General features: G+C 37.3%; 2 protein-coding genes across 5 annotated transcripts in view; both read right to left on the bottom strand.

Annotated features, from left to right (window-relative positions):
• The window catches only part of b3glcta (beta 3-glucosyltransferase a), a 162,375-nt gene extending 146,499 nt beyond the window's left edge, over positions 1-15,876 (bottom strand). The window contains exon 1 of one of the 4 annotated variants that reach the window (XM_062060444.1): positions 15,561-15,876. Coding sequence is in view for 2 of the 4 variants with exons in the window: in XM_062060445.1 (XP_061916429.1) it covers positions 15,561-15,621 (61 nt within the window). In the remaining 2 variants the exon portion in view is untranslated. The remainder of the gene's footprint in view (positions 1-15,560) is intronic. The other 3 variants (XM_062060443.1, XM_062060445.1, XM_062060446.1) reach the window with 3 other exon arrangements.
• Positions 15,877-18,874: 2,998 nt separating this feature from the next.
• wdr95 (WD40 repeat domain 95) overlaps positions 18,875-27,591 on the bottom strand; it is a 53,591-nt gene continuing 44,874 nt past the window's right edge. The window contains exons 25-28 of the mRNA XM_062061867.1: positions 23,078-23,216; positions 22,957-22,996; positions 21,380-21,468; positions 18,875-19,683 (exon numbers count right to left, since the gene is read on the bottom strand). Coding sequence (XP_061917851.1) covers positions 19,490-19,683; positions 21,380-21,468; positions 22,957-22,996; positions 23,078-23,216 — 462 coding nt within the window. The 3' untranslated portion in view covers positions 18,875-19,489. The remainder of the gene's footprint in view (positions 19,684-21,379; positions 21,469-22,956; positions 22,997-23,077; positions 23,217-27,591) is intronic.

Genomic DNA, 27,591 nt, shown 5'->3' with positions numbered 1-27,591 from the left:
GCAGGAAGGAACACCGTTACATACTTGGCGATTTTTGTTGCTATATTTATCGAGTATTAAGACAACTCTTAAATTGTTGTTAAAAAAAAAAAAAAGCGACTACTGCCAGATCTAGTGACTTTTTCTGGTTTTATGGACACTTTGGGAGCACGTACTGCTCTTGACAATAGACAACTGGCCCTACTGTGCTCCTCACCCCCAACTCATTTAAATAAAAGCACTCTCAGGCTGGATACATAAAAAAACAACCTCACAAAAATATGCGACAGAGGAAAGTTAATTTGTATTTCTAACCATATTTTATTTGCTTTTAAATATATCTTGTAGGGCTGCAGCTAGGAATGTAACGATACAAACATGTCATAGCACGGTCATTGTGACCAAAATGATCACAGTTGTCATTATTATCACAGTATTGTTGAATGTGCTCAAAAAGTACTCATACATACAGTACACACACTGAAATATTTAGATTTCCCTGTTAGAAAGCCCATGTTTTGTGATTCTTATGCTTCACTGATAAGAATGTTCTGGCGGGAGTTGTGGCATTCTCCTCTGTTCAGCGGTCCATAAACGCACCGTAAAACATATCTGTGTCATATTCCTTATTAAAATCATTAAACCAAGCTTGGAAAATAAATAAATAAAATACAAACAATACACGTTCCTTGGTAGAAGAAACATTAAATATTATTCTGGCTTATAATTGTTATTTGAGTATTTTAAATGTGCATATCTTCTTCCATTTGAATTTGTAAAGGTTTTAGTGATTAAGCAGGCTAGCTGCCAGACAGCATTTAGCACACTAGCTGCCAGCTAGAGATTAGCGCCCTACCTGCTTCTCCAGAAAGTGAGCAGTATCACCATGCCACGAGTTTATCAAAGTCACAGTTTTATGACGATAAAAATTTGAAAGGGTAATACTAACGGTCTGCAATTTTACAACGATTTATCATTAATACCAGTAATCATTTCATCCCTAGCTGCAGCTATCGATTATTTAAGTAATCGAGTAATCTATCGATTAGTTTGTTAGATTAATCGAGTCGGATGAAACACACTTTATGCGTATTTCAGGGGAAATAGTTGACAATTTTTTCTGCCTGCCATAACCTTTATTTCTTTTTTTTTTTCAGTTAATGTAAATCATCAACATTGTAGATTAATTTAACATTATTAGGTGTTCCCCTTAATGTAATTGAAAGTGGCGCGCCGCCAACGCTATTTTATTACCGCCACACCTTGAAAATATGTTTTTTTTTTTACTTGAAATCAAATTTAATTAATATAGTATATGGTAGCCCCCAGAAGAAATCACACAAAGTCCGACTCTATTTTTACATTTTATTACCAATCTTAAGATAACAAATGGCACAATTCCAACAGGTTTGACCTCCCGTGAAAAAAATGTTAGTCTCCGTGAGTCCGCGCTTCCCCAGACACACAAAAACACTTTGTCATTCTCCGCCAATCACCTTTCAGGCATGGACGGCGTGTTTGCAAACAAGGGGAAAAACTAACATCAAATCCAAACCACACAAACATAAAACATTAACACCAACTGGTTGTTGCAGTATGAATTGATATATATAGCCTATTATTTGCGCACTATTGACAAGTGATGAACCGAAAACTTGATAACCGAAAAAAGACTGATCACCTAAAAACCGAATGTAAGCAAAATGCACGCCATTGTGTCTGGAGTGTTGTCAGCATGTCTGTGATGTGGACAGGATTTTAATACATGCCAGATATACCCGCGGACAGCCATCTACAAAATGTGCAAATAATAAAAGGACAGTGGCGGCTTTTAAGAAAAGAAAGTCCAACTGGAGCAACGGCACGAAGCAAACGTGACAACATGCTTGCTGTTGCTCGCCTATTTCGTCAGGGATAGAAGTAAAGACTATCAAAACATGAGTACATTTTATAATACCAGAAAAAAATATGTTGCTAGTTGTTTTTAATAAAAAACTAATTAAACGTCTTTAGACACTTGAAAACATCTCCACAAAGTACATTGTACAATAAGCAGCAACAATTGAAAATATGACAAAACGATACAAAATATATCTATATATGTTAATACTAACTAATAACAGAATTGTTTTTGAATGTATGCATACATTTTTTAAAGCATTTTTAAAGAAATACATCATCATAGCAAATTATTCGATGACGTCATGGTGACCATGCCCATAACCACGATCCCACCGCTACGGGTATCTTGGCAGTCTAGGGAAACCCTGATTATGTATGCATTATTTTTTTGGGGGAAAAAAACTCTCAGTTCGCTGCCACATAGATTACGGCACACACACACCATTACTACTCTTATGTACGCTCTATTGCAGCGCCCATGCAGAAACAATGTCCGCATATAAAATGTTCCGGACACGCCTTGCAATCAATTTTTCTTAGTTACACTCATTAATTTGAAGTAACAGAATATAAATCAAAGTAATTGATTTAATCGTTAAATCATGGCAAATATGCTCCCTCATGCATACCAATGCCACAGCACAGATACTGTAAGATTGCGGTCATGTAGGAAACACTGAACATTCTATTTTATACATTTGCATAGAAATAGGAGTTCAGAATATTTAGAGAGAAAGCAATGAACATAATAACCAAACATCCATCCATTTTCTACCAGTTGTCCCTAACATTCTCTTATTTTCCTCATTGTCGATTGCAGAAGTCAAATGCATATTCCTGGTGGGCACCAAGATTGTATTGTCTCTAAACATTCCGCTTTCTGTCCACACGCTTGAAAGGATGCAGATGGCAATGACTCCAACCAATCACCTCTTTCAAATCAGCTCACTTATTTCCGCCCTTGATTGCTATTGAGCCTCAAGGCCAGAAGCTTGATTGTACCGGCTTTAAAGTTAGCTCTGCTAAAAGCTACTCACTTTATGATTAACGGCTTCAAATGTCGGATGCAATTAAAATATAATAAGATCGGGGATAATTTCACTTCGCGCTCAATCGAGAATCTAATGGTTCCAGCAGGCACGCGGAAAATTAAGACGGCACCTACAAGTGTTCTGAACAAAAAGGTGTGTAGGTGCAGGTGTATGAGCATAAACGCTAATTAGGCGTTTAACGAGCTAATACTTGCCGCATACTCACCCTTTACCTCCCTTGTTTGAGCGTTTGAAGATGAGGTGACTAATAACTTGGTAACCAAACGTCACTCTCAGAATTCTCCTAGACTGGAAAATGGCTGGCATTCCATGCAGAGATTTAGCTTTAAAAATGAAAGTGTCTCTTTAATGTCAAATCCCTGCACTGCCAAGACGACAGGCTGTAACTTGGGAGTGCGGTCCAGATGCTACCATCCACTCTTCATGCTGTTCTTAGCCCCAGATGCACATCAGGGAGGACAGGTCTCAAACATGCCACAGAACACATGGACAACAAAGACAGCTACAAATTTCACCCAACTGGACACATTCCTGACCTCGTCCTGCTGTTGCCATGAATATTCAACACAGAGCATGTTTGCCTCCATGCCAGCTCCAGCAGTGTGATTCCCTGCTCTCCATATAACGAAAGTCAGTGTGTTCATTATGATAAAAACCATTTCTAAATGACGCAGACCAGCAAACTCTATAATACAGCATTCTAAAAATTCCCAGACATTAATTAAGAAACGGTCACGTCTTTGGAGTTGTTAAGAGCTTTCATTCTTCTGGTGGAATTAGATTAGGTGAACGAGTTAGTGGAAAAGGCGACATTAAAGGGGACCTATGATGATTTTAATCTACATTTAAAACACTTCTGTGTGGTCTAGGTAATACAGTATGTATTGGATATGCTTTGGTGTACATTTTGCACATAGTTTCCTCCACAGTCATGTTTATAACAACGTTTTTTGGAGTCTGTCTGCAAGGTGTTTGTTTGTTTGTGGATGTGTTCCCATGAATTGCAAGTGAAACCTACCCCCTCCAAAAGTATCATAATTTATCTTTTGAATATATCTTGAAGTCATCGCAGCAATTTTTTTTTCAAGACACAGCCGGAAATAAACTTCATAAACATTATTTAGATTCACGTGGTCACAACATTAGGTACACCTGCACACTCGATCGATTCAGACCTGCTTTAAAAAGGTGCTTTTATCAGCATGTATGTCACTGCAGTCAGTATTATTGTGTGCACGCCTCCGTTAGATGGAGATACTACTTTTTCCTACCTTTTTTTGTGTTTTCTCAGACCCTGACTTAATATCATAAAAGTGCTTCGACCTCATGGTGGCGTCACAACATAGCCAGACTGCTAACCCTGCAACAGAGGCATCCAAAACTTTGTGCAAACTCACGCTAAAATGCATGAACCTTATGATTTGACATGTTAGCATTGAAACAATATTTATAAGTCAGAAAAGACGAAATTCCTCATAGGTCGCCTTTAACGTTAGAATGTTGAGCAGTGCAGACCAAGGCAAAATAATGAATGAAAAAAAACATTTTAAAAAATCATGACGTGCAAGCAATGCAGTTCCACTCCAGTCCTGTGGGTGGTGGTAAAGTGTGGTCCTTTTTTTTCTCTTTAAAAACAAATTCAGATCAATATCAAGATCTTTGACCAGCATTTTTCCCAAGATCTGCACCAAAATATCACGACTTAGGTAGAGTACCGTATTTTTCGGAGTATAAGTCGCTCCGGAGTATAAGTCGCACCGGCCAAAAATGCATAATAAAGAAGGAAAAAAACATATACAAGTCGCACTGGAGTATAAGTCGCATTTTTGGGGGAAATTTATTTGATAAAACCCAACACCAAGAATAGACATTTGAAAAGCAATTTAAAATAAATAAAGAATAGTGAACAACAGGCTGAATAAGTGCCCGGCATGTTAACGTAACATATTATGGTAAGAGTCATTCAAATAACTATAACATATAGAACATGCTATACGTTTACCAAACAATCTGTCACTCCTAATCGCTAAATCCGATGAAATCTTATACGTCTAGTCTCTTACGTGAATGAGCTAAATAATATTATTTGATATTTTACGGTAATGTGTTAATAATTTCTCACATAAGTCGCTCCTGAGTATAAGTCGCACCCTTGGCCAAACTATGAAAAAAACTGCGACTTATAGTCCGAAAAATACGGTACACAACCTATTGTTGTATCTAAAGCTTTGTACTTTTTTTTGTAACAAATTACAATATTTTCTTGTTTAGTTTTTGTTTTATTTCAACAGCAGAAGGCAGACAACTAAATGGGCCAGGACAAATAATAAATACAAAGATAAGTATTTTCGTCATTCATTGGTCGACAAACTGTGCTTTCTTTTCATATATATTATTCCCGTTTAGTGGGAGTGACGGAAAAAAAATCTATTCACTTACGAATCGCTATTGATTTTTAGTACAATTGTAAATCGATTCAAAATTAAAGATTAAAGATTAAAGTACCAATGATTGTCACACACACACTAGATGTGGTGAAATTTGTCCTCTGCATTTGACCCATCCCCTTGGGGAGCAGTTGGCAGCAGCGGTGCCGCGCCCGGGAATCATTTTGGTGATTTAACCCCCAACTCCAACCCCTTGATGCTGAGTGCCAAGCAGGGAGGTAATGGGTCCCATTTTTATAGTCTTTGGTATGACTCGGCTGGGATTTGAACTCCAACCTATGTCCAAGAATCCATCCATCCATCCATTTTCTACCGCTTGTCCCTTTCGGGGTCGCGGGAGGTGCTGGAGCCTATCTCAGCTGCATTCGGGCGGAAGTCGCCACCTCATCACAGGGCAAACAGATAGACAGACTACATTCACACTCACATTAATTCATTAAGGCCAAGAATCAATTTAGAAAAATATGTTTTTAGGATATCTCAGTGCTTAATTAGTGCGCGTGCACGTCATACGTCAGCAGCAAAGAGGAGCTTTGTTTTGAGGTTCTATTATAATTTTTATAGCATATGCCAAAAATAATTTACAGTATTGCGATAATCAGTTTGAATCGAGAATCGTGTTGAAACAAGAATCAATTCTGAATCAAATTGTCACCGAAAGAATCGGAATCAAATTAAGTTGAAAAAGATTTCCATCCCTACCGTTTAGACCGAAAACTAACTGGGTCGATAGACGAACTAGCTAAAACGCTAGCTCAAAACAGTTGCATAGCAGCCTGAAGCGATACAGCGAGACTGTGAGAGTTTGGACATATTTAAAGCGTTTCTGATCACACAAAGTGATCTCTGACTGACACAAGCTATGACATTTGTGGAAATAAACAATTGAGAAGTACTGCTGGCCATCAAAGCTCTGTAAAAATAATTTATGTCAAAACTGGGAATAGATTGTGCTAAAACCAGACACTGGAGTAGTCCCAATAACTGCAATATATACAGTAGAACTAGCGATTTGGATTTCTAAACAAACAAAGTGTAAACAGGTCCACCCTTTTGCACGAAAAAAACGCCCAAAAGAAGCTTGTGGGGTTTTTTTTCTCTCCCTTTTGTCCTTTCTCAACATGATTACATTTTCAGTGTTTGCAGGGCAGTGTGACTCCTCTTTTCTACATTCAGCTGTTATCTCTTCCACATGGTTTGCTGCTGCAACTCCCTCCACAGCTGCAGCCACGCAAGAGTGTGCAGCACAGCACAGCACAACAACACACCCACCGCCTTGTCATGCCCCCCACGCACACCATCATAATGTAACAGTGGGATTTAAGTACTGTCGCTAAAAGTAATGAGACTATCAGGATGCCACTGTAAACTTTGCTGTTCTGTCAGTAGTTTGTAGAAACAAATGCAGCTGCCATGACAACGGTAGAAGCCACATGACCAAAGTATTTGGTCCCTAGCAATGATAATTTACCAGGATTTAACCCTTAAAGAGGAACTTCCCTTTTTTTGGAATTTTACCTATTGTTCACAATCCTTATGAAAGACAAGAATACCAATTTCTTTTTTTTCTTTCTTTTTTTACAGTTTAACATAATAATTGTCCGTTCTTGGTGGCTAGCAATGCAGCTAATGGGAGCAATCAATTCTACCTCTAAATCACTTTAAAAAGGCCTTCAAAAACCGTCAACAATACATCCATAACTAGGGATGATGTTCGAAAACCGGTTCTCCTGATTGTTCGATAAGAAAAGAACCGATTCCATGGATTCAAATCACTTTTTGAGAAACGGTTCCCGTTATCGAAGCCACTATAGTAAAGAAAAAGATTTGGTTCTTTATTCGAATCCCTGGGAACGAATCCCGTGTCACAGGAATTGTCCTGTGGCACGTCACAGGAAATGACGTAGCACAGTCATTCGGCGGCAGATACAGAAGCAGCAACAACAACGGACCGGAAAAAACGCTCCGAGGCATGGCTTCACTTTACTAAGAAATACGACGACGAAACTGCTATTTGCAATTATTGACAGGCTTCGCTTTCCTGTAAGGGGAGCAGTACAACAAACATGTTGAAACATGTTCAGGCCGTACATAACCTGAAGGTTAGAGAAACGTGTCGCGTCTTCGACACGTGGAGAAGCAGCGACAGAGATGACAAAGCAAACCCCTCTTCCTCTGCTTCAACCTGCAGTCCCACTGATAGTGCCGGTGAGTAAGTAACGTTAACTGTTGCCGGTTAATTTCCATATCTGCTCACTTGTAGCCTTTAGGCTAAAATAATGTTACATCTTATGTCAACCAGGACTGCAGTAATGTTAGCTAGACTTACGTTACCTAAGTATAGTCAGTGGCTAACGGTAACGTTAACGTTAGCCTTTTTGTATGTGTCTGATAACGTTAACGTTATCTTGTAGCCTGCACCACTCCAGAGTTTACAAGTCTGTCTAATAAATAATACAAATGAATGCAGGATTTTCCCTGCATGTATTTTTCTTAGGTGGCCCAATTAAAGGGGCATTAACAGTCAATATTTTATTTTTCTATTTAATTGTTTTCTTAAAAAATATAAGTGAAGGCTGCCAAAAGTGAGTTTTTATTAAACCAAGTATTGTGTGTTTTTTTCCATATTCAACAACCTATCTGGATTCGATAAGAGAATCGATAAAGAATCAGTTCGATAAGAGGATTCGATAATGGCATCGAAATTGATAATTTCTTGACAAACATCATCCCTATCTATAACCTGTATAATAACCAAACTGTAGCAACATTGTAATTGTAAGAGTGAACACTGTGGAACTCTTTCTCTATCGTAGTAACACATTGGCGTGCTTCTGTAATAGCTGTAAAAGCTAACTACGGCAAGAGATAAGCTAGCTTCTACGACAACACAAAACGCGTTTGAGTTTGTAATGAACAACACTGCGATAGGACACCAATCTGTACTGACTGAAAAACATGAACAATCATATTACAGTGTCTGTTAAGTATTTAACCCACAGTTCATGTTTTGTTTGTACACAGCTAGCCACACAGCGTATGTACTGTAGTTTTAATAACACTCCATTTATATCGAAATAGCTTAACTCCAAGTTCTATATTTATAATGTCAAAGACACTTTCACCTCACTCTCTCGGCTTCCGTCTGCTCCAACGTCTCTTCGCGCTCGCTTCTTTAAGCAGCAGTTCATCCTCGGTATACTCAGCTTCAAAAATATAAGGTTGTAAATCCTCATTTGTCCAAAAATAGTCGTATTCGTTGTCTGTTATCGATTCTGCCATGATTAGAAAACACATACGCCTTTGTTTCCAGAAGTAGAAACATATTTGTTGCCAGAAGTCGGAAGTGCGCTGCTATGGAAAGAAGTCAGTTCTGGCATGATTTAAATGATCAAAATATGGTAAATATTGAACATATTACATATTGTTATGAACTTGTCTGTTACTACTTTATATATATATATATACTTGCAGTGTGTATATAGAACATTGATGGAGGGTTTAGAAGTTGTTTTATAGGGATTTGAAGGCTACAACGGTGACCCTCATTACCCACATTTTTTATCATCTTTAAAATCCTTTAAAAAAAAACAAAATGTGTGTTCTTGTCGCTCATAATGATTGTGAGCGATAGGAAAAAAATCCAAAAAAGTGCAGTTTCCCATCAAGAGATCGTGATGGGTATTGTGTGCCACCCATTTTTTATTTTCAAACCATTTTGACATTGTTGAATGAATAATCTGCACAAAAAAACAATATATAACTAAATGATTGAATTGTGTTGAATATATATTTTTTCATATTAAACATTAACCAGTTTTTGGACAGAGGACTTCGAGTTTGCAATGTTTGATACGAATATTTCAGGTTCAAGTAGTGTTAAAAGACTGAAAATGGGAAAAATATTAATACCGTATTTTCTGGACTGTAAGCCGCACCACAATAAATCGGAATTGACCTGCAGTAAATTTACAAAAAATAAAATGTTCATATATTAGTCGCACCTGAATATAAGCCACGGATGTACACCTGAAAGTTGTGAAAGGAGATATTTACATATAAATATTTTGTAAATGTTTATTTACATATCCTAATTGTTTTCAAACAGTGCCTGTAACACGACAGTAAAAACACTGGTAAAACAAAACAGAAAAGTCATTGATGTTTTTTTTTTCATCTTTTATGAGATAAAATAAAATGTTCTAATTTTTAATAATGTTCAAGATGTTTATCAGTATTCTTTTTCTGTGTATTTTGCAAACACTTTGAGTTTAAACAGTTTCTTAAAGTGCATCATTTTAGTACATTGTTTGATTTCTTTGCTTAATCCATTCCATAATTAATCCATTAGAAAAAAAATAACTCCAGAGATTAACCTCACCTGTTTATAAGCCGCAGGGTTCAAAACATGGGAAAAAAGTAGCGGCTTATAGTCCTTAAAATACAGGTGTATAATATATTTACAGCTGTGTTTAAGTACTTGACAGTTTTTGGCCTGAGGACCTTTAGTTTTTTCTAAAACATGATGTTGCAATTAATGTTTGAATTGCATATGCTCGGCTGTAGTAACATTAAAAGTTTGAAATACAAAAACATATATATTATCACAATCAATCAAAGTTTATTTATATAGCCCTTAATCACAAGTGTCTCAAAGGGCTACACAAGCCACAACGACATCCTTGGCTCAGATCCCACATCAGGGCAAGAAAAAACTTAACCAAACGGGGCAGCGAGAAACCTTGAAAGGTGACCGGTGCAATGGATGCTGAGTGGATACAGTTAATAACGTGAGAGTTCAGTGTACATTTTTTTTACAGCAGTTAATAGGAAGCTGATAGTTTTTGGCCTGAGAACCTTTTATTTTTCTAAAATCAACGTTGCAATTGATTTTGGACATGCATATTTCAAACTGAAGTAACATTGACATTTGAAATAACAAAATCTACTCAAGTACGACATAATACTTTTTACAGCAGTTTTTAGGAAGTTGACAGTGAATGACCTGAGGGCCTTGTTTTTCTCAAAAAATCTGAGCTGCAAATCAATGTTGCAATTAATGTTTAATATGCATATTTTCAGGTTGAAGTAGCGTTAAAACTGATTGTGATGAAAAAAAAATACTATTATTCTAAATACTATATTACATACATTATACAGTGGGTATGGAAAGTATTTAGACCACTTTAAATGTTTCATTGCAGCCATTTGTTGTTGTTTTTTCCTCATTATTGTGAACTCAGTACCCCATCTTGACAGAACAAAAACAGAACTGTAATTTTTTTTGCAATTTTATAAAAAAGAAAAACTGAAATATCACGTGGTCATATGTTTTCAGACCCTTTGCTGTGACACTCATATTTAACTCACATGCTGTCCATTTATTCTGATACTCCTTGAGATGGTTCTGCTCCTTCATTGGAGTAAAGCTGTGTTTAATTGAATTGTTTGGAATTGATTAGGAAAGACACACACCTGTCTATATACGACCTTACAGCTCACAGTGCATGTCAGGGCAAATGAGAATCATGAGGTCGAAGGAACTGCCCAAGGAGCTCAGAGACAGAGTTGTAACAAGGCACAGTTAGTTTCTGCAGCACTTAAGTTTCCTGAGAGCACAGTGGCCTCCATAATCCTTAAATGGAAGAAGTTTGGGTTAACCACAACTCTTCCTAGACCTGGTCGTACAGCCAAACTGAGCAATCATGGGAGAAGAGCCATGGTGAGAGGTAAAGAAGAACCCACAGATCACTGTGGCTGAGATACAGATATGCAGTAGGGAGATGGTGGAAAGTTCCACAAAGTCAACTATCACTGCAGTCTCCACCAGTCAGGGCTTTATGGCAGAGTGGCCCGACGGAAGCTAGCTCTCCTCAGTGCAAGACCTATGAAAGCCTGCAGTGAGTTTGCCAAAAAACACATGAAGGACTCCCAGACTATGAGAAAAAAGATTCCCTAGTCTGATGAGACCAAGATCAAACTTTTTAGCGTTAATCCTAAGCAGTATGTGTGGAAAAAAAACAGGCACTGCTCAATACAATCCCAACAGTTAAACATGGTGGTGGCAGCATCATGCTATGGGGGTGTTTTTTCAGCTGCTGGGACAGGACGACTGATTGCAATTGAAGGAAAGATGAATGCAGCCATGTAGAGAGATATTCTGGAAGAAAACCTTGTCCAGAGTGCTCAGGACCTCAGACTGGGCCGAAGGTTCACCTTCTAATAAGACAATGACCACACAAAGCTAAAATAACAAAGGAGTGGCTTCGGAAACACTCTGTGACCATTCTTGACTGGCGCAGCCAGAGCCCTAACCTACACCCAATTGAACATCTCTGGAAAGTTCAAATCGGATACTTCTTACAGCTCTTTTTAGGAACCTAACCGTTCTTGGTCTAATGACCTTTTTTCTCCTTCTAAAATCAACGATGCAAATAATGTTTGAAATACATACTACTGTATATCAGGCTGTAGTAACTTTGAAAAAAAAAATGCAACGGTACAATAATAACATTTAATATTATTTCTACAGCAGTTTTTGGGAAGCTGACAGTTTGTGGCCTGATGCGTTAAGCCTTGAATGTATGTTGTTGTTGTAAAATCTAACACAAAAGATCAATCTTGCGAAAAAGTTTAGGCTGAAGGAGCTTTCAGACCCAGCAGGCCTAAGACATTGATAATACATTGATTATACATACTGTACATGTGCTTTAAAAATGACTTTGAAACAACGTTGCAAAATAGTTGTATTTATAAATTCAAACAACGTTGATGTCCAACATTGGATCCACGATGTTGGTTGGAAAGTTACCAAATTTCAAAGGTCAAATCAACGTCCCAACCGGACATTAAATTAATGTCGTCAAAAAGCATGTGGTTTCAACGTTGTACTTGTATTGTAGAATATTGGTTTGGAAAAGATCAAAATTCAATGGTCAAATCAACGTCAGAACCCAACATTGATTAAACGTCGTCAAAAAGCATGTTGTGTCAATGTTATGTTTGAGCTGCTCAACGACAGGACCTAATTCAACAAGTTCTCAATGTTGTTGGTCTTGTGCCACTGGGGAGGCTGATATTATTATATTAATACGTTTTCTAACTAAAACCAATTACTATGTTACACACATATATACACATACACACCTTTATCAGATATATACAGTACAGGCCAAAAGTTTGGACACACCTTCTCATTCAGTGCGTTTTCTTTATTTTCATGACTATTTATATTGTAGATTGTCACTGAAGGCATCAAAACTATGAATGAACACATGTGGAGTTATGCACTTAACTAAAAAAATGTGAAATAACTGAAAACATGTTATATATTATAGTTTCTTCAAAATAGTCACCATTTGCTTTGATTACTGCTTTGCACACTCTTGGCATTCTCTCAATGAGCTTTAAGAGGTAGTCACCTGAAACGGTTTTCACTTCACAGGTGTGCTTAGAATAGAATAGAATGCCTTTTATTGTCACTATACACAGGTACAATGAGATTAAAAGCAACTCCAGCATCAGTGCGACAGTCAATATGACAATATGCAAAACATAGGAAGAAAAGAAAAAGGTAAATAGTACAAAAGGGGGTAAGGTGCACAGTCAAGTCCTGAGAACGATTTACGTTCAATGTGTTGTTTACAGGAAATTAATATTATACTATATACATATATACAGAAGAATTCAGATTGTGTGGTGAAAAGTAAAAATTGCACACAGAGAGGTGCTTAACTATAAAATTAGTGCCTATGAGAGTTCACTGTGGTTATGGCTTTAGGGAAAAAACTGTTCTAGAGCCTGTTTGTCTTAGACCTGACGACCCTATAGCGCCTTCCTGAGGGCAGCAGGTCAAACAGGTCAAAGCCAGGGTGGGAGCTGTCCTTAGACTTAGACAAACTTTAATGATCCACAAGGGAAATTGTTCAACACAGTAGCTCAGTTACAATGATGGAAAGTGTAAGGATGGAAAGGACAATGCAGGTATAAATAGACTAATATAGCGATAAAAAATCTAACATATATACGAATAATGTTCGTAGTTCTGCTGAGGCAGCGGGGGGGTGTAAATGTCTATCAGGGAGGGGAGAGGGCAGCCGATGATCCGCTGCGCTGTCTTTACCACTCTCTGGAGTCTCTACCTGTCTGCAGCGGTGCAGCTGCCGTACCATGCTTGAAGCTCATGGAGAGAATGCCAAGAGTGTGCAAAGCAGTAATCAGAGTTTTGAAGAAACTAGAATATAAAACATGTTTTCCGTTATTTCACCTTTTTTTAGTTAAGTACATAACTCCACATGGGTTCATTCATAGTTTTGATGCCTTCAGTGACAATCTACAATGTAAATAGTCATGAAAATAAAGAAAACGCATTGAATGAGAAGGTGTGTCCAAACTTTTGGCCCGTACTGTATATATTAAAATTAGGGATGTCCGATAATGGCTTTTTGCCGATATCCGATATTCCGATATTGTCCAACTCTTTAATTACCGATACCGATATCAACCGATACAGATATATACAGTCGTGGAATTAACACAGTATTATGCCTAATTTGGACAACCAGGTATGGTGAAGATAAGGTCTTTTTTTTTTTTAAATTATAAAATAAAATAAGATGAATAAATTAAAAACATTTTCTTGAATAAAATAGAAAGTAAAACAATAGAAAAACAGTTACATAGAAACTAGTAATGAATGGAAATGAGTAAAATCAACTGTTAAAGGTTAGTACTATTAGTGCAGTGGTTCTCAAATGGGGGTACGCGTACCCCTGGGGGTACTTGAAGGTATGCCAAGGGGTACGTGAGATTATTTTAAAATGTCTGTCAAAAAAAACTGAAAAGAAATGCAACAATGCAATATTCAGTGTTGACAGCTAGATTTTTTGTGTACATGTTCCATAAATATTGATGTTAAAGATTTATTTTTTTGTGAAGAAATGTTTAGAATTAAGTTCATGAATCCAGATGGATCTCTATTACAATCCCCAAAGAGGGCACTTTAAGTTGATGATTACTTCTGCGTAGAAATCTTTATTTATAATTGAATCAACAAGTTTTTAGTTATTTTTATATCTTTTTTTCCAAATAGTTCAAGAAAGACCACAACAATATATACAATTTAATAAATCAGAAACTGATGACATAGTGCTGTATTTTACTTCTTTATCTCTTTTTTTCAACCAAAAATACTTTGCTCTGATTAGGCGGTACTTGAATTAAAAAAATGTTCACAGGGGGTACATCACTGAAAAAAGGTTGAGAACCACTGTATTAGTGGACCAGCAGCACACACAATCATGTGGGCTTACGGACTGCATCCCTTGCAGACTGTATTGATATATAATGTAGGAAGCAGAATATTAATAACAGAAAGTTTGTGGCTTGTACAGCCCTTTGAGACACTCGTGATTCAGGGCTATATAAATAAACATTGATTGATTGATTGATTGAAAGAAACAACCCTTTTGTGTGAATGAGTGTGAATGAGTGTAAATGGGGGAGGGAGGTTTTTTGGGTTGGTGCACTAATTGTAAGTGTATCTTGTGTTTTTTATGTTGATTTAATTTAAAAAAAACAACAACAAAAAACAAAAAAAAACGATACCGATCATTTAAAAAAAAATACCGATAATTTTCGATATTACATTTTAAAGCCGATAATATCGGCATGCCAACATTATCGGACATCTCTAATTAAAATACTACTAAAAAACTATAAAGGATTATCAAAATATAACATATTAATACTTTCACAGGCCTTTTTTGGAAACCTGAGGATATTTTTTGTCTAAACAAACTTGCTGTGCAGATTTCAGGCTGAAAATATGGAAACTATACATATACAGCTGTTTTGGTAACCTGGCAGTTTTTAGTCGAGTCTGTGTGTGTCTTCTGAAATCTGACATTGAAATCAATCTTACAAATAAAATATGTTTTGGGGGAGGTGACAGATTTTGGTCCTCGGGTCTAACGTGTTGGTTTGTTTCTTTATTTAAAGCCTGTAACTTCTCGGGAAGCTGAAAGCGACCGTGACAGCTCACTTGTGGAACTCTTGTGGAAATAAAATGGGACTAAAAGGAAAATGTCACGGCTTTTTCCACCACAAATCACGCTGTTTACACGCCGGGTGATCCGCAAACAAACACACGGATGACGTGAAAAGTAAGGTGGTCACTTACCGAAGAAGAGCAGAACCAACGCCGCCGCTCCGTGCGTGATGTGGCGGCGCTTGCGAAGCATTGTTTTAAAAAAAAGGCAGTCGAGTAGTCGCCAAAGCCGCCGGCCCACACAACACAGCTCGCCGTGTTCGGGCTATCTAAGAATGAGCAAGTTGCACATAGAAGAATGTTTTCGGCTCTCCTAACACTTCCTCGGGAAAATGAGGAGGAGTGGGATTCCTCCTGCGTGTTCTCTTCTGCTTGTGGTCGGGAGGCATCGTCACTTGACGTCTGCAGCTCGGGTGCGCCCTCTGCTGTCCAGGAGAGCAGACTGCGCTGGACTGGTGGACAAGGCAGGGCGAAACGCTCGAAAACGTTTAAAGGCCTACTGAAATTAAATTGTTTTATTTAAACAGGGATAGCAGATCCATTCTATGTGTCATACTTGATCATTTCGCGATATTGCCATACTTTTGCTGAAAGGATTTAGTATAGAACAACGACGATAAAGTTCGCAACTTTTGGTCTCTGATTAAAAAAAAGCCTTGCCCCTACCGGAAGTAGCGTGACGTAGTCAGTTGTTCACCTCCTCATATTTTTTCCTATTATTTTCAATGCAGCTAGAGCGATTCGGACCGAGAAAGCGACGATTACCCCATTAATTTGAGCGAGGATGAAAGATTTGTGGATGAGGAACGTTAGAGTGACGGACTAGAATGCAGTGAAAGACATATCTTTTTTCGCTCTGACCGTAACTTAGGTACAAGCTGGCTCATTGGATTCCACACTCTCTCCTTTTTCTATTGTGGATCACAGATTTGTATTTTAAACCACCTCGGATACTATATCCTCTTGAAAATGAGAGTCGAGAACGCGAAACGGACATTCACAGTGACTTTTATCTCCACGACAATACATCGACGAAGCTCTTTAGCTACTGAGCTAACGTGATAGCATCTGGCTTAAATGCAGATAAAAAAACAAAATAAATAAATCCCTGACTGGAAGGATAGACAGAAGATCAACAATACTATTAAACCATGGACATGTAACTACACGATTAATAATTCTCAGCCTGGCAAAGCTTAACAATGCTGTTGCTAACGACGCTGAAGCTAACTTAGCAACTTAGCAACCGGACCTCACAGAGCTATGATAAAAACATTAGCGCTCCACCTACGCCACCCAGCCCTCATCTGCTTATCAACACCCGTGCTCACCTGCGTTCCAGCGATCGACGGCGCGACGAAGGACTTCACCCGATCATAGATGCGGTTGGCGGCTAGCATCGGTTGGTGGCTAGCATTGGCTAGAGCGTCTGCTATCCAAGTAAGTCCTCTTGTTGTGTTGCTACAGCCAGCCGCTAATACACCGATCACACCTACAACTTTCTTCTTTGCAGTCTCCATTGTTCATTAAACAAATTGCAAAAGATTCACCAGCACAGATGTCCAGAATACTGTGGAATTATGAAATGAAAACAGAGCTTTTTGTATTGGCCTCAATGGGGGAGCCATACCTCTGTTCTACTGGCTACGTCACGCGCATACGTCATATCCAAAGAAGTTTTTCAACCGGAAGTTTAGCGGGAAATTTAAAATTGCACTTTATAAGTTAACCCGGCCGTATTGGCATGTCAGAATCAGAATCAGAATCAGAATAGTTTTATTGCCATTGTTTGAGAGGGGTTCACAAACTAGGAATTTTTCTTGGTGCAATGTTAAGATTTCATCATTGATATATAAACTATCAGACTGCGTGGTCGGTAATAGTGGGTTTCAGTAGGCCTTTAAGATTATATTTCAACACGTAATATATATTTTTAATGAGTCATAATCTTTTTCTACAGTTTCAGAAGGGATTTGCAAATAATGTTTTTTTTTTTTTTTAAATCCATATTTTAGTCAAAGATAAAGTTAGGAATTAACGAAATGAATAATACATCCATCCATCCATTTTCTACCGCTTGTCCCTTTTTGGGGTCACTGCAGCCTATCTCAGCTGCATCCAAGCGGAAGGCGGGGTACACCCTGGACAAGTCGCCATCTCATCACAGGGCCAATACAGATAGACAGACAACATTCACATTCACACACTAGGGCCACTTTTAAAAATGTAATTAAAATATATATCTTTTTTTAGAAAATTAGGTCATGGAAAATATTTAATGATAAAGTTTAATTGCAAGTTTAAAGCTTAAAAAGAGGTAACTTTTTTTTTTAATATACAGTTGTGGTCAAAAGTTTACATACACTTGTAAAGAACATAATGTTATGACTGTCTTGAGTTTCCAATAATTTCTACAACACTTATTTTTTTGTGATAGAGTGATTGGAGCACATACTTGTTTGTCACAAAAAACATTCATGAAGTTTGGTTCTTTTATGAATTTATTATGGGTCTACTGAAAATGTGTGTTTCTTCACACAAAATGGGGTCCCCCAAAGATCAGGGCCCTACGTACAGAATGGGGCAGTCCTGATTGTATTTAAATATGAGAAATGTAAACAGTAAGAAACGAAAAAAGAGAACAAAACACATTTTTCAAACTTGATAACATATCAAGAGCTGTTTCTAATATGTTGGTTATCTCTCAAGTTCCAGGAAAAGGAGCAACATACCTGTCATTATGATACACTGCCGTTTATTTTTGATCTCATGAGATTGCGGATAGTGAGAGTGTATTTGTGAGACGTGTGTGTGCACATGTTTCAAAATTCCCCCATTACGTCTGTTGACTGAAAAGAAAGCATCGCTTTGTAGTTTGCAGCGTCTGAGCTTTCACCCGACATGTGGAATCAATCTAAGGCCGGTTGCTATTAGTTACCACGGTCAGAAAAAAATAAATACACAATGTACAGTTCACCTCCAATTGTAATATTTGATATACCTGAGGTTGCACGCTGCTGTCGAGGTGAACGTGTGCAAAAAGGATGATGAAGCGCTACATTTTAATGATGATGAAACGCTTCACTGACATTGTACACAGTGGACTGTGCAAAATGCAATTTGGTATGCATTTCCCATGATGCAACATCACAGTGTTTCAATACTTCTGCCACAGTTTATCTTGTTTGCACAGTTGTGTGTGTGTGTGTTTGTGTCCTTGTGGCCAGCATGCATGAAAATTTTTATAAATCGTGGAATATTTTAAATATTTAAGTTCAGAATATATAACTTATAACTATATATATATATGTATATATATATATATATATATATATATATATATATATATATATATATATATATATTTCCAAGCAACTATCACTCCAGTGTTCTAATGGTACAACGTGTTTGCTCATTGGCTCAGAAGGCTAATTGATGATTAGAAAACCCTTGTGCAATCATGTTCACACATCTGAAAACAGTTTAGCTCGTTACAGAAGCTACAAAACTGACCTTCCTTTGAGCAGATTGAGTTTCTGGAGCATCACATTTGTGGGGTCAATTAAACGCTCAAAATGGCCAGAAAAAGAGAACTTTCATCTGAAACTCGACAGTCTATTCTTGTTCTTAGAAATGAAGGCTATTCCACAAAATTGTTTGGGTGACCCCAAACTTTTGAACGGTAGTGTATATTGTTTATTTAATTCAATATGTATTTAAAAACCTTTACATTTATTTATTTTGATTTATTTGTGGTTATCATTTTTATCAAATGATTTCACTAAAGACATACATTTAGTATTTTTAATAGATTTGTCTCTATTTTTTTGCTCGTAAAACTTAAAAAAATCGGAAATTTCATATTTTTGTTCTTTGTTCTTGCATTAAAAAAATCTATTAATTCAGATTATTCTGATAAATTCCCATCCATCCATACACCCATTTTCTACCGCTTGTCCCATTCAGGGTTGCGGGGGGCGCTAGTTATTTTCTGAGAACATTTTACGCTTAATCCTTGAACTAAGTCAAGACAGATGTTTAAAAAATAAATAAATAATACTTTATATCTGTCCCACTCTTTGAGTCCTGAGTTGGAGTCCTTCTGCCTGACAATCGATGTTATCAGACGATGTTCCTTTGACAAGTTCACAATCAGGCATGCTTAGAGGATCAGTCAAGACCTCGTAAGGAACAGCGGGATGCTTCCAGGAAGATGTGATGTGGACGTTCCACACGTCCGATTGGCCAAAGGTACCTAGAGATGAAGCGGAGGTTTGCTGGTTGGTGAGTGTCACTCTCCTTCAAAATAAGTACGCCTTAATCGAGCCACAGTCTGTCTAAGAGTCTCACTGTTGTGTGGGAGTTGTTTACTTGACACTCAAGCAGAATTGTGTAGGCAGGCGGTGTGTGGCATTGCTTGTAGTGTGTACTGTAATTTCCTACAGGGTCGGAAGTGTGTGATTGGTATGACGTACCTTGACATGTTTTTACGAAAGTTTCTAATACAAGAGACTCTATACCAGGGGTGTCCAAACTTTTTCCACAGAGGGCCGCACACGGAAAAATTAAAGCATGTGGGGGCCATTTTGATATTTTTCATTTTCAAACCATAACAAAATATATGCCTTTTTTATTTATTTTACCTTTAGGGGTCCCGAAAGGGTCCCAGTCATTAAAATGTTAAAAATAATAATCTGACTTATTTTAAATTATTTAACGCTTACAGTAAATCTCTATATCAACTTCAAGTTGATATAAAGTAATACAAATTAAAAAAAAGTTTTATGGCTTTTCTGTCAAAAACAACTTAGTTTTTTTTATAGTAAAACTGAAATATGCAGTATTTAGTAATTAGAGCCCTAAAAGATCAATAATGCAGGACACCATTGATTTTAATTCTTTCATATTTTTGAGTAATCACAGTGAAAAGATAAATAAAAAATCACTAAATATATTTGGGATCCAAAAGGTGCCCCACTCATAAAGTGATACATTTTTATTAGGTTTTTCTTTTACTTTCAACACTTAAGTTACGAGATCAACTTCAGATATATCTGTCGATTTTATGCTGGAACTATTATTTTGTTTGTTTTATGCGCTTTTGTCAAAGAAAACTTTGATGTTTTTATATGGCTACTACACAATATATGCAATATTTACCACATAAAACATTTGAAAGTGAAATATCTGGATTAATTGGAGCCCTGAAAATAATTCATTATAACATGGATTTTTTTCATTATTTTTTTTTTTGAGCAATGGCAAAAAAAGAAAAATGAAGAAAGACAAAAGAAAAAAAACAGCCTGCATGGCAGCTTTTGTGTCAACATTGTAACTTTTTCTCGTTAGATTTCACCTCATTCCACTTTTTTTAATGTTCTTTTTTATTTTTACAATAGTATTTCCAGAATGTGTGGCGGGCCGGTAAACAATTAGCTGCGGGCCGCAAATGACCCCCGGGCCGCACTTTGGACACCCCTGCTCTATACTTTCTGTCTACCATGTTTTTTTCTGATGAGCTTGTATTCCATTTTACTAAAGCAGATCCTGTATCAATCTACATTTTATGTTATTAATACACTCAACTCAATACTGTCGATTGCAATATTGCCAATTGGAAGGTTGCATGAAAGCTGCCGGGACTACTTAACGCGCATGTATCCACATTTGCCTTGTACACAAAACCTAGGAAAGGGATACTGTCACAGTTATGTATGCTATAACACAGCAAGCATTCCATCGCTAGTTAAAATAAAAAAATGTCAATGCCTGTCTGGTTTACGGCTTTGATACAACCCCCAAAGGCGAAATACTGCCAGATTTTGAAAATAAGTCTACATCAAGCTGGCGCTGACATCATCACGCAGCTCATTCGGTGACATTTTATACAAAGTCAATACTAACTACTGTTACAGCTGTGAGGCGGCTGGAGCAACAGTACACCCACTCACCTATGAATTGTCCGTGTACACCCCAGAGGCGCACTGTGTGGTCTACGGAGGAGGTGAGGACCACTTGATCGTTGTCGACAACCTCCAGGCTGCAGCACAATGAAGGTGCATCAGATTTTTCTTTTTTTTTTTTCAAACGTCCTTCCTCCGTGATGATTAATAGACTGTGCACTATAATACGGCGCAGTGGCCTGCTTAGCGTTAGCTTAAAGGCATACTGAAATGATTTTTTTTAAATTTAAACGGGGATAGCAGATCCATTCTATGTGTCATACTTGATCATTTCACGATATTGCCATATTTTTGCTGAAAGGATTTAGTAGAGAACATCGACGATAAAGTTTGCAACTTTTGGTCGCTGATAAAAAAAGCCTTGCCTGTACCGGAAGTAGCGTGACAGGTTGAAGGGCTCCTCACATTTCCCCATTGTTTACAATGCAGCGAGAGCGATTCGGACTGAGAAAGCGACGATTACCCCATTAATTTGAGCGAGGATGAAAGATTTGTGGATGAGGAACGTAAGAGTGAAGGACTAGAGTGCAGTGCAGGACGTATCTTTTTTCGCTCTGACCGTAACTAAGGTACAAGGGCTCATTAGATTCCACACTTTCTCCTTTTTCTATTGTGGATCACGGATTTGTATTTTAAACCACCTCGGATACTATATCCTCTTGAAAATGAGAGTCGAGAACACGAAATGGACACAGTGACTTTTATCTCCACGACAATACATCGGCGAAGCTCTTTAGCTACGGAGCTAACGTGATAGCATCATGCTTAAATGCAGATAGAAACAAAATAAATAAACCTCTGACTGGAAGGATAGACAGAAGATCAACAATATTATTAAACCATGGACATGTAACTACATGGTTAATGCTTTCCAGGCTGGCGAAGCTTAACAATGCTGTTGCTAACGACGCCATTGAAGCTAACTTAGCAACGGGACCTCACAGAGCTATGCTAAAAACATTAGCCATTCACCTACGCCAGCCCTCATCTGCTCATCAACACCCATGCTCACCCGCGTTCCAGCAATCGACGGAGCGACGAAAGACTTCACCCGATCATAGATGCGGTCGGCGGCCCGGAGACGGAGGAAGTCAAGGTGAGGTCGGCGGCTAGCGCGTCTGCTATCCATCTCTCAGTCCTCCCGGTTGTGTTGCTGTAGTCCGCCGCTAATAAACCGATCCCACCTACAACTTTCTTCTTTGCAGTCTTCATTGTTCATTAAACAAATTGCAAAAGATTCACCAACACAGATGTCCAGAATACTGTGGAATTTTGAGATGAAAACAGAGCTTTTTGTATTGGATACAATGTGGTCCGAATACTTCCGTTTCAACGATTGACGTCACGCGCATACGTCATCATACATAGACATTTTCAACCGGAAGTTTAGCTGGAAATTTAAAATTGCACTTTATAAGTTAACCCGGCCGTATTGGCATGTGTTGCAATGTTAAGATTTCATCATTGATATATAAACTATCAGACTGCGTGGTCGGTAGTAGTGGGTTTCAGTAGGCCTTTAAAATATACAGCAACTGCTAAAATGACTAAGAAACATATCTTACCCTGTAATTCTGCTGGTGTGGGCTCGCCAGAAGGCGTCAGCTGCAAGAATAGGACACAATGTGAGTTTGCATACATGCGCAAACTTTACTTCTGAGTGTGTCTTAGACAATAAAAGCTGACCTTTCAGTGGCTTGGGTTGGGGGCCAACAGTTAACTTCCCCATGTCGTATATGTAAACATAGCCAATGCGATCGGCAGCATACAGCACTGCGCCTTTGGTCGTTTTGGACATTTTTGTGATCATTTGTTGCCGTTTAGACTGGAAAAACATTAAGTGGAAGTTAAGGAGCATGTCCACTGTTCATCTAACATCTTTTTTATTTTACTTTGCATAATTATACTGTATCTCTTGGCGATCATGATGAAGAATTGTACAACATTTGCTGGGTATATTTTGACAACTGTTTTTTTGTATGTAATGACTTAAGCAATGAAAAGAGCACTACTAGTTTTATAAGGACTATTTACATGCAACAAAACCTCGATTTACGAACTTAATTGATTATAGAACATGGTTCGCAAATCGAAAAGTTTGTATAGTGGAGCATAGTTTCCCTGAAGAAACAATGTAAACATGAATAATTTGTTCTAGCCTCGACAAACGTCCCTATTTTAGTAAAATAATTCACATTATGAAGACATTATTTTATGTATGTACATATATATATATACATATACACATATACATATATATATTTAAGTAGATATAAATACATATGCATATACAGTATATATACATACATACATACATACATACATACATACATATACATATATATATATATATATATACATATATATATATATATATATATATATATATATATATGTATATATATATATATATATATATATATATATATATATATATATATATATATATATATATATATATATATATATATATATATGTATATGTATGTATATATACTGATATATATATATATCTGCGATGAGGTGGCGACTTGTCCAGGGTGTACCCCGCCTTCCGCCCGATTGTAGCTGAGATAGGCTCCAGCACCCCCCGCGACCCCGAAGGGAATAAGCGGTAGAAAATGGATGGATGGATGGGTATATATATATATATATATATATATATATATATATATATATATATATATATATATATATATATATATATATATATATATATATATATATATATATATATATATATATACTGTGTACCAGAGGTGTGGACTCGAGTCACATGACTTGGACTCGAGTCAGACTCGAGTCATGAATTTGATGACTTTGGACTCGACTTGACAAAATGTAAAGAGACTTGCAACTCGACTTAGACTTTAACATCAATGACTTGTGACTTCACTTGGACTTGAGCCTTTTGACTTGACATGACTTGCTACTTTCCCCAAAACCCAAAGATTAAAAAGTTATTTGGGAGCGCGCCGCTCCGTATTTTTTCCTTTTCTTCGTCTGTGTCTATCAGCGTGTTGTTCCTGTCAGTTGGTGTGCTCTCAGTACAACAGCCAATCAAATTAGATCTACGCTATTTTCATCCCACAGCTCTCATCCAATCAAATTGCAGGACAACCAATGAAGAAGAATTGTCAAGCAATGCGGCAGTGAGAAACAATTATGCCAAAGTTAATTTCGTTCGGGTATTAAAACTACGACTTGTTCAACAAAAAACGAATAGCCCTATGCAAATCATGCAGTTCGAATATTATAGACGGAGACGTAACAACTTCCAACTTCGTTCGACATTTGAAGATGCACAAAGAAGGGTAAGTTTTGAATGTAAGCTAACGCTTATTGGCTAAGTAACATGACTTTTATTTGCTGTGTAGTTAAATCAGTGAGGCTATAACTCACTGCTAACGTTATAACCATAGACATCTTATAAGGGTACGCAGCATGGAGCGCTACTGCCTACAGGCGCAGACGAGACGCGGGGCCGCCATCTTGGAGTGGTGATCCGCTCCACTAGTGCAATTCATTTGGCAGGAGCAATGAACTGTCAGCGCATTTAATTAATCTTACCTCACTGAATACCACTGATTTTCACGCGCTTTTTTGTCATACGTGTAGCTATGATAAAGGACACATGTTTTGGCGTGTTTTATTATTCATAGTTTGCTTAACAGTAATATAATATTCTTATACGCTATAAGTGACCAGACGTCCGAGATCAAAACTGGGAATATAATCCCAGAGAAAGGGGAAAAAAACGGTCAGCTATTTTTAAATTGAAGAAACAATATGATTAGGTTATATATACATGCGTATATCCTACAAAAACAATGTATGAATACATTAGATATCTATATATCTTATAGACTGTATCTCTGTTGCTGCAGAAGCAGAGAGTTTATTCTGTCTTGACACTTTGTATTGATATTTTGTATTACATTCTTCCCTTAAATGATCATGTTTACAGTCATTGTTTTATATGTATTTTTTATGTATGTCGCTTTGGATAAAAGCGTCTGCCAAATTCTTCAACATAAACATATATAAACACCTGTAAGTCTTTATATCAGCTAAAACCACCAATCTGTTTCACTGGATTCAGAATAAAACCAAATTCTGTCTTACCCAACAATGTTAGTATTTGAATATTGTTACTTGAAGACTTATTCCTGGTTACAATTATACTGTTAAGAAAGTATTCTCTTATATTTTGCCTAAAATGAGAATGCATCATAATCAGTGGCGGCTGGTGAGTTTTGTTTTAGGTGGGGCTGAAAGTTTGTAAACCAAACCCCTGTAGGGGGGTCATCCTCCCCCAGAAGATTTATTTGTGATTTTTACATACAAATATTAAAGATCTTTGCTCCTTCTCAACTCTGTGGTAATATTATTTTCATAAAATACAACCAATAGTACATTAATGTTAAATCTTACTTGTGAAAAGTAATCACCCGATTCCTATTTTCAACAGTCCGCTCATTTGAGCAGGAAAACGCTGAACACCAACCCGGCATCTTTGTTTTCTACCTGTCAACTGTCAGTTTAGGCTACTCGCCGGCTCCTCATCACCACTTCAAGATGGCGGCCAAATTGCTCGTGTCACAGCAGCCAATGCTGCGTCTACTTATAAGATGTCTATGGTTATAACGTCATTGCAAACACGGCAATCTGTTGCGTCCACTGCAGTTCGCTAACCTTATTCATACTTTTTGTCAAGTGATTTTTTTTAAGCAGGGCTGCATGAGGTACCTACACATAACGTTACGTTAGTCAATGTATCACACTCAGTAACGTAACGTTAGACGGCGATCAGCAGCACCGCGTATTTTAGCCACCTACAAAAACACAAACATAGTCAAATAAAGGTCAGTTAAAATGTATACTATATTAAGAATAGGTGTACATATTGCATAGGGCCCTGACATCTAAAAAGTTCAACTCTGTTCATTGTTTTGTTCATGTTTTTGTTATGTTTTTCATATGTACGCACACATAAACACACATACAGTATGAGATGAGATCAATGAGATCAGGTAAGAACAGGATAGAAACTGCTGTGGAACTAGTTGCAATGCAATATGCCATGGAAATACAATGTTAACACTTTTTGTGCAAATAAGTACAGTTGCACTTGTTTTTTCAAATGTGTTTATTCTGTAAAGGAATGAGTTAAATGTTTAAAATGACTGGATAATAGTGCTATTATGAAGTGCAATGTCAGCACTATTTTTTTTCCTGCAATTTCAAATGCACTTGTTTTAATAAATAAATACAGCGTTTTAAAAGCATACACAATCTGTGTAAATATATTAGTCTGTGGTTAAAAGGACTTGAAAGGACTTGAAATTCAAAATGCAGGACTTGGGACTTGACTTGAGACTTTCCAGTCTTGACTTTGGACTTGACTCTGGACTTGCCTGTCTTGACTCGGGACTTGACTCGAGACTTGAGGGCAAAGACTTGAGACTTACTTGTGACTTGCAAAGCAATGACTTGGTCCCACCTCTGCTGTGTACATACATATATATACATACATACAGAGGTGGGCAGAGTAGCCAGAAATTGTACTCAAGTAAGAGTCTGTTACTTTTGAGATTTATTACTCAAGTAAAAGTAAGGAGTAGTCACCCAAATATTTACTTAAGTAAAAGTAAAAAGTATGTTGTGAAAAAACTACTCAAGTACTGGGTAACCGATGAGTAACCTGTTCGTTTAATGATGACGGCAACAAATAATGCACAAAGACATAAAAATAGCAATGAGCAAATTCAGAGCCAGGAATATCTCTTAAGCAACTAAAACAATATATATTAATAATACATTAAAATAAAAAAAACAAATTGAGCCACAATAACTTAACAGCACCATAGACTCAGTAGGCATTCATTGATTGATTGATTGAAACTTGTATTAGTAGATTGCACAGTACAGTACATATTCCGTACAATTGACCACTAAATGGTAACACCCCAATACGTTTTTCAACGTTAATCAATTACTTAATAAATGACCAAGTCGAGGTGATCTACCTCATATATACATACACATACATATCACACACACATATCACACACACATAACACACACACACACACACACACACACACACACACACACACACACACACACACACACACACACACACACACACACACACACACACACACACACACACACACACACACACACACACACATACA

The sequence above is a fragment of the Entelurus aequoreus genome, linkage group LG10 (assembly GCF_033978785.1).
Source record: "Entelurus aequoreus isolate RoL-2023_Sb linkage group LG10, RoL_Eaeq_v1.1, whole genome shotgun sequence".
In the NCBI taxonomy this organism is placed as follows: domain Eukaryota; kingdom Metazoa; phylum Chordata; class Actinopteri; order Syngnathiformes; family Syngnathidae; genus Entelurus; species Entelurus aequoreus.
Note: the sequence above shows the minus strand (reverse complement) of the source record. Positions and strands in the feature narration are given on the sequence as shown.